Genomic DNA, 13,161 nt, shown 5'->3' on the forward strand with positions numbered 1-13,161 from the left:
TTTTTTTAAATGCTTAGTGACGAAGCCAAAAATTTAAAAAAAAAAAAACATATTTAATGTATAACAAGTATTAAAAGCCGTATAAAAAAAAAAATACATGATTGTAGACATCCACACTTCCTTCCTTATGATGTACAAATTTGTTAACACCTCCAATAAAGGACTCCAAAACATGAATATAACATAATGAAAAATAAAGAGAAACCTTATAGTGTGTTTGTCACTTGGTTTAAAGTTGCTTCTTCTTTATGATCATTAGAATAGTTTACATTCAATGCATTTCGTACTTCAAGCACTTCTTCACGAATTCTGTTTATTAGAGGTAATCGGATCAGCAATCAATGTATTCCTGATTGGAATGCTGCACCCAAGACCTAGACTCAAGACTAGCACAAAGATCCCTGAATACGGTACCCTCCTCGTAGCCTTTCAGCACATTAAGTCCACCATTGTAGTAAAAAACTGATATGGCTGTAAAACATTTAAATTGTGGTCACTCCTGCCGCCGATCCTGACAATGGTCCATAGAATAGTTGGGGGGGGAGGGGAGGGAACAGTCTCACATTCCCGGTGGTGGTCTCATCAGTTAGCTCTGCAAGCCAGCTGATCATTAGATACCCCAGGAATGATTGACTGAGGATTTTTAATAACCACACACATGATGATTACTGCCCTATCTGGCCATCTTTCGAGTATGATCTAAACTGACCATAAATCTTACGATCTGATTGTATCATTCTTAAGGTCTACCAAAAACTATGTAGTAGAAGAGCCTGTCTTAATGGTCACAAATTGATCAGATTGTATAATTAGCCCCTTACTAGGTCTAGTTTGGTAAATGTAAAAGAGATTGCACAAAGATTGGCAGCTGAACAGCGATTACATACACGCACACACTAAGACCGATTTAGAAAGAAGACAATTTATTTTCCAGCAGGTCTTTAGTGTGTGGGAGGAAACTGGATTATCAGAAGGAAACTCACATAAAAACACAGGGAGAACATGCAAACTCCATGCAGGTAGTGTCCTGACTAGGAATCAAACCAAGGACCGAGCACTGCAAGGCAGAAAGTGCTAACCTCCAAGACACAGTTTTTATATTCTTCCCGAATTACCCAACATAAGGGACTCCAAAATCTGTTTGTTGAGCTGCATGCAGTCTGTTACCCTGGCTCTGAACACCATGACATTATTTATTTAGCCGTTTTTTGTTTGTTTAGAAACAAGGTTTTTCTATACTGGAAACACTCTACACCACCATCTAGCAACTCGGTTATTAAATCTCATATAAGGTTTAACATGGCTTTAAAAATTACTTCATGTGCAGCTTTTATTAAAGTAATACCCAGTAATCTGGACAGATCCCTACTCAGGGACTTCCTGTTATAAAACAACAATGCTTTCTGGTCTTCCAACTGAGCTCCTGCTCCAGCACCTTGCCACACTGGTTTCCGATGGAGATTACAAGTGGCACTTTACTCAATCATGGGCCATTGTTGTCATCAGGAAACCCACCCTGAGAAATGCCATGTAGCCGCCATTGCGCATGTAGACAGGAAGGGATTTGGGAAAGTTAAATATACCCACTGCCTCCTGACTCTGCACAGATCCTCAGATCAGCGAGTCGATTTACTTTTTGTGTTTTGCTTCTATCTGCCAATGACAATCAGCTCTAGTCTATGGATTATTTATAGCACTTCTGTGACTAATATATCTACTTGCAATACAATAATATTGGTGTTATTAGATCAATTGGGCTGTTCATAATATACGAGGGCTCATTTCAAAGGAGAGCAAGTGACAGCTAATGTAGGTTATTTTTATGCTTTTCTTCATTTGAAGGTAAATGCAGCAAGGTTCACTTTAATGCTTTTACCCAGTATGATATTACGTTCTATGCCTACCCTGTGACTTGGGCAGCCTTTCCTGCTACAATGGGTTTAATGGCAACCTGCTAGGATAGCCATAACATAGCTGATATAAGCTAAATTCAACCTGAACTCGATTTCACTATCGAGTTATTCATCCCCATCCTTTCTTCACAAACTACCCATTCACCTAGCTAAAACAAATCTACAGGAAGGGAGTTCAGACTTTAGTGACTGCATGCTTGTTCCAGGTCAATAAAGCTAGGGTTAGAACTGCTGTCCAGTAGGCAGTAAAGCTATGAACAGATGGCAGGTGGAGCTAGGGTCAGTATGGCTGCCCAGTAGGTTGAGAAGCTAGGATCAGAATGACTGCCAAGCAGGCAGTGGAACTAGATTAGGATTGCTATCCAGTAGGTAGTAGAGCAGCGGCCAGCATGGCTGCCCAGTAGGTAGTTAAGCCAGGATCAAGATGGCTGCCCAGTAGGTGGAGGATTTAGGATTTGGATGACTTCCCAGTAGGTAGCAAACCTGGGAAAAGAATGGCGACCCAGTAGGAAGTGGAGCTAGGAACAGGACGGCTGGAAAGTAGGTATTGGAGCTAGGCCAAGGATGCTGGTCAATAGGTATTGGAGTTAGGATCAGGATGGCTGCCCAGTAGGTAGTGGAGCTAGGATCAGGACGGCTGCCCAGTAGGCATTGGGGCTAGGATCAGGACGGATGCCCAGTAGGTAGCGGAGCTAGGATCAGGACGGCTGCCCAGTAGGTAGCGGAGCTAGGATCAGGACGGCTGCCCAGTAGGTAGCGGAGCTAGGATCAGGACGGCTGCCCAGTAGGTAGCGGAGCTAGGATCAGGACGGCTGCCCAGTAGGTAGCGGAGCTAGGATCAGGACGGCTGCCCAGTAGGTAGCGGAGCTAGGATCAGGACGGCTGCCCAGTAGGTAGCGGAGCTAGGATCAGGACGGCTGCCAAGTAGGTAGCGGAGCTAGGATCAGGACGGCTGCCCAGTAGGTAGCGGAGCTAGGATCAGGACGGCTGCCCAGTAGGTAGCGGAGCTAGGATCAGGACGGCTGCCCAGTAGGTAGCGGAGCTAGGATCAGGACGGCTGCCCAGTAGGTATCGGAGCTAGGTTTAGAAGGGCTGCCAAGTAGGTATCGGAGCTAGGGTCAGGAGGGCTGCCAAGTAGGTATCGGAGCTAGGATCAGGACGGCTGCCCAGTAGGCATTGGGGCTAGGATCAGGATGGATGCCCAGTAGGTAGCGGAGTTAGGATCAGGACGGCTGCCCAGTAGCTAGCGGAGCTAGGATTAGGACGGCTGCCCAGTAGGTATCGGAGCTAGGATCAGGACGGCTGCCCAGTAGGTAGCGGAGCTAGGATCAGGACGGCTGCCCAGTAGGTATCGGAGCTAGGATCAGGACGGAGGATCAGGACAGCTGCCCAGTAGGTAGCAGAGCTAGGATCAGGACGGCTGCCCAGTAGGTAGCGGAGCTAGGATCAGGACAGCTGCCCAGTAGGTAGCAGAGCTAGGATCAGGACGGCTGCCCAGTAGGTAGCGGAGCTAGGATCAGGACAGCTGCCCAGTAGGTAGCAGAGCTAGGATCAGGACGGCTGCCCAGTAGGTAGCGGAGCTAGGATCAGGACGGCTGCCAAGTATGTATTGGAGCTAGGATCAGGAGGCCTCCAGTAGGTAGCGGAGCTAGGATCAGGATGGCTGCCCAGTAAGTATTGGAGGTAGGATCAGGACGGCTGCCCAGTAGGTAGTGGAGCTAGGATCAGGACGGCTGCCAAGTAGGTATCGGAGCTAGGATCAGGAGGGCTGCCAAGTAGGTATCGGAGCTAGGATCAGGAGGGCTGCCAAGTAGGTATCGGAGCTAGGATCAGGACGGCTGCCCAGTAGGTATCGGAGCTAGGATCAGGACTTCTGCCCAGCAGGTAGTGGAGCTAGGATCAGGATGGCTGCCCAGTAGGTAGTGGAGCTAGGATCAGGACGGCTGCCCAGTAGGTATCGGAGCTAGGATCAGGAGGGCTGCCCAGTAGGTATCGGAGCTAGGATCAGGACGGCTGCCCAGCAGGTAGTGGAGCTAGGATCAGGACGGCTGCCCAGTAGGTAGTTGAGCTAGGATCAGGATGGCTGCCCAGTAGGTAGTTGAGCTAGGATCACAGGATGGTGCTCAGTGGGTAGTAAAGGCAGTGATAAAGATGGCAGACCAGTAGGAAGTCAGTATCCTTCATTTTAAAAACAAGTCAGCAAAGGCAGCTTGCATGATTTGATCCTTACAGGTTCACTTTCACTACTACTACTAAAAAAAAAAAAAAAAAAAAAAAAAAATTGAATATCTGTATTTGTGCTGATTTTTCACGACCTCAAAAAAGGTACAAAGGTGCAAATATGTAGGCAACCATTGACAAACCCGTAACATACTTTTGCCTGACCATCTTTGCTGATCTACTGCCTTCAAACACTATCTAAGGAACAGAACTGGAAGTATGCTGAACAGGAGTTCTGACTTCACTAGCAGCATACTTGTTCCAAGAACCAACTGAGAGAGCCAGGGAATTAGTCTTTTTTTTAGAAAGAGACCAGCTATGGCAGCCTGTATCATTTCTCTTGGTACACGTGTCCCTAATGACACTTTGTATGTAACCAACGACAGACATTTAGAAAAATCTGTGTAATAATGACAGTATGATGCTGCTACCCACAGGACACATGAGATATTACAAGCTCTAACACCTTACCTGGAATCATCTTGATGGCTATATTAACTGTATTCCAATCATGAACTCGGTCAAACTTCCAGTCTAGTAAAAAATTCCCATTATCCGTAACCACAGGACCCTGGATCATAGGGAAAAATAAATAATAAAGCAAATCAGCCAATATCTAAAAGTGTTAGAAACAGCTGCAGCTATTTATAGTGCCAATATAACATATAGCTCCTTATAGAATGCATAGATCAGTCTTTAGTTGTAATTAGTTCCTGCAGAGCTTACAGGCTGATGCAAGGTGTACTTAATGGTACAGTATTTAGGTAGAAGGCCATTAAGGTATCTGGACCCTAGACAAAGACCACCCAAAAGGAAACCCATTCAGGCAATGTAAGTACATGAAAAACTCCATGCAAACAGTGTCTCTGGTGCACCATAAACACAAGACCTTTACTAACCACTGAGCCACCATAGTCTATGCTTAGCATTGTTATAAGCCAAAGTTTTCAGTCTGTCCACGTCGATGTACTTACTAAACATACCAGAGAGGAATACATATATTAACTTAGTGGAATAAGATCAGGATGCATAGTTGTGACCAGGCATCTACTCCATTAGCCTGCCTTGGTTATATAAAAGATGTTTGGCCCTATTATAATATTCTAACAAGCCTCCCAAGATGGCTACCTCACCTGGTATCTAACCCAATACCACTTTGATAAGCATTCCATATCCCCAGGAAGAAAAGCACTTTAGAAATAATTAGGGATGCACCGATACTGGGTTTTCGGTATCGAGTACGAGTACCGATTTTGCTTTCGGTACTCAGCGATACAGAGAACCAATACCGGTGCTTCCGCTGGCATGAAGTCAGCTTCCCAGGCAATGACATGCCGCCCGGCTTCCCGATTGCCCAGGAAGCCGGCTCCATGTTCCCCTACAGCACTGCTGGTTAGAGAAAACCTTCCTCTGACCAGAAGTTCCGGTATCAGAGCATTTGGACGAGTACTCGCCCAAATACTCGGTATAGGCACCGATACTAGTATCGGTATCAATGCATCCCTAAAAATAATACTGAAAAGCAGATCTGCCTTGTTGATAGGCATCTAGGGAACCAGGCTGCCGACAGTACACGACACACATTTGCAAATATGAAGCATACAAAAAGGGACATTTATTAAAGGATATTAGCAACAGAACACCTGCAATCCTAAAATCAGGTTTGCTTTACTACTGTAGGTGAGATAAATTACCAGTCGAAACACACAGAATCAAGGACTGGTCGGGGGGGAAAGACTTTTACAATATAGGTATAGAAAAGTTACACATAAGATATTTGGATGTAAAATGCACATAACCAGGAACTGTAGCCACCAACAGAGCAAGTACAACTAAAAAAACCAAAGCTGGTGCAAGAGCACCATCTACAGGTCATGATAAGGTAATGCAAATTATTTTTTAGACTATCCAGAAGAAAAAATAGTACTCAGTTATGCCCATATTTTTTGTTCATTCATAGTTATTAATTTAAACGTTTTAGCAAACCATTTTCTTTAGATTTTGCAAATGAAGCCAACCACACACAGCTCAAATGTTGCCTGATTCGTGCCATGTGTCCCACCCGGCTTGACAAAACTTAATTTAAAATGCATAGAAACTGGGTGGAAAATTATTGGCCGAGCAGTAAGATGCCAATAATACGGATTCAGATATCCAGGCAGTCGCAGGTGTCACCACAATAAACATGATACAACAGCCTGCATTAAAGATTTTTTTCCATCCAAGCTGTTTGGAGTGTATGGCTAGTTTTAGTATTGTTGCTATTTAATACAGAAAGTAGCTCCTGAAAAAACATTAAGTGGTCTGCTTGACCACATTGATTAACCTGCAGTGAATGAAGATGGAAGCAACTAGCTTTTTGTCACTTCTGGTTTCAGAGCTATCTCTGGCTGTAAAGCACAGACTTAAATATTAAAATATATTGGGGGGAATTAATCAAAACTGGAGCAGACAAAAACTGTAGCAGTTGTGCATGGTGACCAATCAGCTTCTCTCTTTCATTTTCAAATCTTAACTGAACAAACTGAAGACAGAAGTTGATTGGTTACCCTGAGCAACTGCTCCAGTTTTGATAAATTCCCACCATTGAGTTTTAAATATAAAATATATATTTTTTGAAGCAACTTGTAGAAGGGAAGTATTCCAATATGGCACTTTGCGTTAATAGTTACCCCTCTGCACACCAACTGCCAAAAACCCAGACTGCCCTGTAATGCAAATTCCGACCAAGATTACATTCTGGTCGCTGACACTAGCCCCATCCTCTTACACCTATTGTGTTATTCTGCTGGCACATTATTTTAACGGACAGCCCTACTATCGAATAGTAATTCATAAAGATAAAAGAGGGCAGGAGGGCAGTAAGTACCAATTTAGGCATCACCACCCCCTGTAGGATCATTCTAAAAACAGCGTTCATTTGTGCCAAGTAGGCTGTGATGTCCATTGTTACTTACAGCCTTACTGACAGCCATCCTCAACTCCACCACACCACCAAACTTCTGTTCTATTGCTTTGGTCACGGGAACGTAAGCCATCGGAAGGACCTCTATGGGAATACCCTTCTTCCACTGGTCACCAAAATTCTTTGAGTCTTTCCTGTGTAAATACAAACATACTGAAAATTATATTTATACATACATACAGAAAGAGCAAGGGAAAGAAAAAGAAGAGCAAGGGAAGAGAAAGAAAAAGAACGCAAGGAAAAAAACGAGCTAGCGCGAGAAAAAAAAAGCGAACAAGAAAAAAAAAAAACGAGTACAAGAGCGTGAGAGATGGGGGGGGTGTTTGAGAGAGGGAGAGACTCTCGAGCATCACACATCTCTCTTCACCCTTCAGTCAGCCTATAAGATAAACATATGTTACTGATAACTGTACCTGTAATCTGCAATAACAATGAAGGACTTTGCACAACCAGCGACTATTTTTTCCTGTGCCAAACATCCCCTAAAAGGTTCAAGAATAAATAAAATCCATAAAAAAATAAATTAAGGGAGATTCCCCAGAAACAGGAAAAGCAAAATTAAAATCAAGGACAAGAAGAAATTGTGCTTTAATCGGAAATTTAAATCAGTTTAATCTCAGAATGTTTATACTACAAAGCAGATTCTTGTCACATTACTCGGCGCTGTTCAACCTCACTCTTGAACACCAATGTGGATGCAAAGTGTGGATAAAAGAAACAATCCCCTCTGGGTGATCTATGTACAATAAAAGAGTTCTACCTTTTGTGATTCTGAAGAAAAAGTGGTTTCTTTCGCCCTGTCCTTTGCAGACCGATTCCTGAATAGGAGGGTCTGGGTTTATTATAGTATCTCCCTTTACTTCCTGGAACTCTGGCACATGTGACCATGCACATCATCTCAGGGGAGGAAAATGCCTTTCCCTGAGATCTCGTGAGATTACAGATGAGATTTCCCAGCAATGCTCGGCTGATGTAACCTTTCCAGGATGCAACGCTTGGGCACATTACATCACTAATGCTCAAGACCAGAAGCGGAAAAACAATAAATTGTAAGAGAAAATTATGTTTTTTTAACTAATGAATGCAAGATGATTTCATATCCGCATGAAGAGCTGCATGGTGGGGTAATTTTTAGTGAAAGGGGGTAAAGGTCCGCTTTAACATATACTGCTACTCTTTGGGGTTGGTTTATAAATGTTCATTCGCGATTCTCACACAGCAAGTCAGAGTCCTGAGGATCTTCGGCTGGGACAGGAATTAGAAAATAAAGTACAGGGTGACTATTTATGAGTCTAGTATTTATTATCCACCCGTCTTTTTTCCAATTAAAGTGGAAAGTACAATTGGGCTTTAACAAGCATTATAGCCAGTCCTTCCCAAGAGTCCCTGGTGTGAAGGAATGCTTACTACTGCTCAGAGGTTGAATTCCCATTTATTAATATGTGCCTGTATTACATCGATACACAATACCTTTGTATTCAAAATAATAAAAACAGCATTTTTGCATGTTAGATTAATGGGAAACCCCAAAAAACACATCTATTCTGCAGCTTTGCACATTTTACAATGCATCTACACTGTGGAAGTGAACTATTCTAAATGCTTCTCTTTCATAATGCATGTATGTCTGAAACGCACAATGACACATAGGGGTCTATTTATAAACAAACAGACAGGGCCCCTCACACTGTCAATATCTGTGAACATTCGTTTTGGGGCAATAATGCCAAAAGCAATTGTTGTCATAATATTTTTCCCCAGTTCTTATGCACTGTTGTAATAACACATTATGGCCACTAGATGGAGCAGAGGAGCAAAAGGAAATAAACCCCATAATTATAATAGACCCCATATGACAGGTGTAGGGAAATTCTGGCCCTCCAGCTGTGGTGAAACTACAAATCCAATCATGCATCTGCCTCCGGGAGTCATGAGTGTGGCTGTCAAGAGTCTCACAATGCCTGATGGGATTTGTATTTACATTACGGCTGGAGGGTCTAAAACAACATTGATGCCATAATGCATGACAAATCCTATTTTCTAACTGTAGCAACCTTAATCAACCCAGAACTATTCCTATTAAATGCCTAAATTATTTATAAAAAAAAACCCTCATATATAATGTGTGTGTATATATATATATATATAAAAATTTAAAAAAAAAAGTAGGCCTTACCCTCCACCTTTAATGAGGTTGAGAACTGAATCAACTTCATCAGCACCATCAATAGCGACATCAAGCTGTGCGGGGGGGGCAGAAGAAAACAGAACAGCACATTAAAACACAGAAAAGTGTACACACAGCCCATAAGATTTAGATCAGGACAGTTGGCACCCATGAGTGTTTATTACAAAACTGACAGGTGTTATTAAACCTTCGTTTGGTGTGAATAGATGCACAAACCAACAAACAATAAACATTCAATATATTTTGTTTTGCTGCTGAATGCGATGCAATATTGTCGCCTTTTGGCCATTAGACAGAGTTGAGGAGCATAGGAAAAAAGCATCAGTCTTCTGTGCTCCTCAGCTCTATCTAGTGGCCATATCGCTTCACACAAAACAAACGTTCAGACAGATTCGTAGGATGAAGATCTCTGTAAAGTGGTTATAAAGCAAGATAATGAGTCAGAATGGCAGTAGGCAACTAGCATTTGCAGAATCAACTTGCAACCACATGAGAACATCATTTTAAAGTGTTTGGCCGACTCAGACTTGTGAGCGCAGTATAAAGGAGCAGCAAGTGGAACCATTGTGTAGCACTGCAATGGAATCTTGTAATGTATTTTCGCCTTGAAGCCAGGTTCAAACGACTTTGCAGACCAGATCTGGAATGCAGTACATTGCGTTTTGCCACATTTTTGATGCATTTCGAGGCTTTTTTTTTTTAGCTTAAAAAGGGCTTTCAGGTGCAGTCTTTCCATGCGTTATAGTGTATTCAGACCAAGAAAAAAAAGACCAGCAGTATTTTGTCTGGTTCAGAACGGACTGTGCTGGTGTGAACACAGCCCAGAAATACCATAGGGATATATTGGGGTGCTCTTTTGGTCTGGGAACAAATTATTCTGGTCTGGACATGATCCCAACATGGTGTGAACAAGCCCTTACTGTTAAATTTGAGAAACCCCCTCCCCACCATGTCATGTGTTCATTCATATACATATTGTTTTTATTTCGCTTATTATTAGTATTTATAGAGCGCTGACAATATACGCAGCACTTTGCAAAGGGCATATTCACATCAGTCCTTGCCCTCAAGGAGCTTACAAGCAGATAAGGGGACTGACTGGGGGAAATTTTTTTACGTGCATTACCAAACTATGCAACACCCAAGCCCTGAGATCTTAACCCCTTTTGTAAGGTCAGTAGTGCATAGCAATTGTTTACATCCGATAATGAGATCTATCACCGGAGTACAGACAGGGTCCATTATGTTAAACACAATTGCCCGGCCCGTTCATTAACAGGGAGAACTCAGAAGAATGTTTCAGTCCTGGAGTTTCCAGAGAAGAGCAATGTTTCTGCTATGGAAATGTGAACATGTAACAAATATAAAGACGACGTTATCCCAATTTGGCTGCAGAAGTGGAACTAGCCTTCAAAAGCTGGCCATATGCTGGTAGATTTTTCATACGGACACTCATGCAAAGTATTTCAGTACAATTTCTGATTATTCCATCAGAGATCCGACTAATAGCAGTCATGGTTGAAGATTTTAATTTGGTTTTAACATTTAATTTTGTAATGAATGGAGATTTCTGCGTGAAAAGTCACATTTACTATTGCAATTTCATTCGTTCGAGAAACATCTTCCATCCTGCCCCTTCAATATGTTTCATCACTACGGTTGCAATCAAATCACCACATTGACCCCATTAACTATTAGAAAGATTTTTAGCTAATGAAATTGTAATTGTGTATTCCCAACAACACCCAATACCCTCCAGCACCCATCGTTACCTCTGGGTGTCTCTCCAGATCTGTCAGGGTTAATCCATTCTGAAGGATCAGCTGACGTGCCTGCAAGTGGAAAAACAAAACCTTTACTTTCTACACTGGTGTGCTGTATAGAACATGTGAGAAAGACATGACCCGTGTGCAGAGATCACATGAACCTTTAAAGTGAGAATAAAAAGTAAAACCGTGTTTCATCTATTTCAAATGCTGATGAAATCACTAACAATGAATGCTGCTCCTTGATGCCTAAAAGTTTTAGTTCCCTGCAGAATCAGCTGTTCCCCTGATATCCCGTTTTAGGGTGGCTCCTTTCCCTTGCAGAGTGCTATGCAGCCACCCCTGTGTGTACTAGTAAGCTGTGTGTGTCTCCACAAACACACAGACCCAGCAAGGCAAGTCACTGCCCTCCTTGCCTTTCTTCCTTCCTCCAACAATTTACAAATGCGATTAGAAGACATCCATTTCAGGTAAAGACACTCAAGGTTCAAAACTCTTCCCATGTGTGGGAAGAGTCTGACCTGTCCAGGTCCCCAGCCACCAGGCTCTCCGTGTTTAGTCTGTAATTTAAATATCTCTTCATATGTTCGGCAAAATATAGTTCACAATGTGGTGGTTTTGACACGTTAGCATTGTGTGAAAATATGATGGGTTGGAATTCCTCAGATATGGAAACATTTTGTCAAGGTCAGGGAATAGTGGAGAAAATAAGAAATGTGAATGTAAATCATAGATAACCAACTGAAGTCCTGCAGGAAACCAGAACTCTGTTTTGTCCTTGAGCCATCACAAGAAAATAAGTTTCAACTCAAAACAACCCAGAACTAAAAATGTCATCTGTGAGACAAAATCCTGGAACTCCCCTTCAGTCTTGCAGTTGTAGCGGCTCCCCTCCTGGACTGAAATTGCTTCCTCTGATTTCACTGCACACTGCGAGCTTCTCGCAATGTGCATTAGAAGCTGCAGCAAGTCAGAGAGCCCGCCTGATTTCTTGGCTGGAGCACATGCAGCCATCATCTAGCTCTTCTCTCCCCAGCCTGACTGTCCCTGACCATCCCCTTTCACTCACTGGATTTCAGTTCTTTCAATTATAGAGGCTCAGCATCATACCATTAAATTAAACCATTGACATTTTTCAGTGGTATTTACATAATTATGTTGAAAACAATGACATGTGTTGTAGTACCATAAGACCTCATTCACACTGCCGTGCATATATGCACGTATTGTCCCATATGCAAATTAATGTCTCCATACACATAGCTGCGCATGGAGCCGTATATTTGCGTAGCGTAAAAATGCGCAAAAACAGAATGGAACCGAGATGCGTCCGTGCAGCGTATTTTACACGCATATTTGCATGCATATGCGCACGTAACCACGTACAGTTCATTAAAAATTCTATTCCGAATGATGCATTCTGGAATTGCATATAGTGCACAAACGCATATATACGGAATATACAATTTTGCTCTTGCGTTGTGTGTGAATGAGGCCTAACAGTTCGACATTTTGCTTGCATATTTTTTTTAATGATATATCACACACATATTTTCACATTTAAAACAGTTATTGAGCAGATGATACACTTGTGGTTAGTCAGGGTACCAGATTCATAATGATAGTTATATTAACCACAAGAAAAATGTCTGGTCTTTTGCAGTACTGTAATTAGTTACAGTATCCTTATTTATTTAAAGATTAAATTAAACCATTAATAAAAAATTTTTTAATGGCATTTAAATAAATATGTTTTGAACAATTACATGGTTTTGTGGTTTCCGTAAAAGTCCAGTATTTTTGCTTGTCGTTAAAACATTTAACCCCTTTTTAACACTGCCATATCCCTAATTAGTTTTAGCAAGCTCTTTTATTCCCTTCTTTCCATGGAAACTTTGTGCGGTTTTCGAACCTTCACTCATTTATGTTGATAGCACTGAATTAAAAAAAATAGTTTGTTCCAATAACATGATTCCAGTGGCCTTTCTAAAAAGGGACAATTGACAGAATACCTTTTGTAGCTAACCCCAAAATGTTTTTATTAGCTCCTTTATGTTGCCTGGATCCAAACGTTTAAAATGCATGTTCTTCAGTTTTTGTAGTGCCAAA

The 13,161-nt window shown here is 42.1% G+C and overlaps 1 protein-coding gene across 1 annotated transcript in view; it reads right to left on the reverse strand.

Moving 5' to 3' along the window:
* RPIA (ribose 5-phosphate isomerase A) overlaps positions 1-13,161 on the reverse strand; it is a 27,779-nt gene that overhangs the window by 3,645 nt on the left and 10,973 nt on the right. The window contains exons 5-9 of the mRNA XM_018566103.1: positions 11,059-11,118; positions 9,275-9,339; positions 7,512-7,580; positions 7,091-7,232; positions 4,605-4,704 (exon numbers count right to left, since the gene is read on the reverse strand). Coding sequence (XP_018421605.1) covers positions 4,605-4,704; positions 7,091-7,232; positions 7,512-7,580; positions 9,275-9,339; positions 11,059-11,118 — 436 coding nt within the window. The remainder of the gene's footprint in view (positions 1-4,604; positions 4,705-7,090; positions 7,233-7,511; positions 7,581-9,274; positions 9,340-11,058; positions 11,119-13,161) is intronic.

Source organism: Nanorana parkeri, unplaced genomic scaffold (genome assembly GCF_000935625.1).
Source record: "Nanorana parkeri isolate BGI_ZX_2015 unplaced genomic scaffold, ASM93562v1 scaffold919, whole genome shotgun sequence".
NCBI classification, from domain to species: domain Eukaryota; kingdom Metazoa; phylum Chordata; class Amphibia; order Anura; family Dicroglossidae; genus Nanorana; species Nanorana parkeri.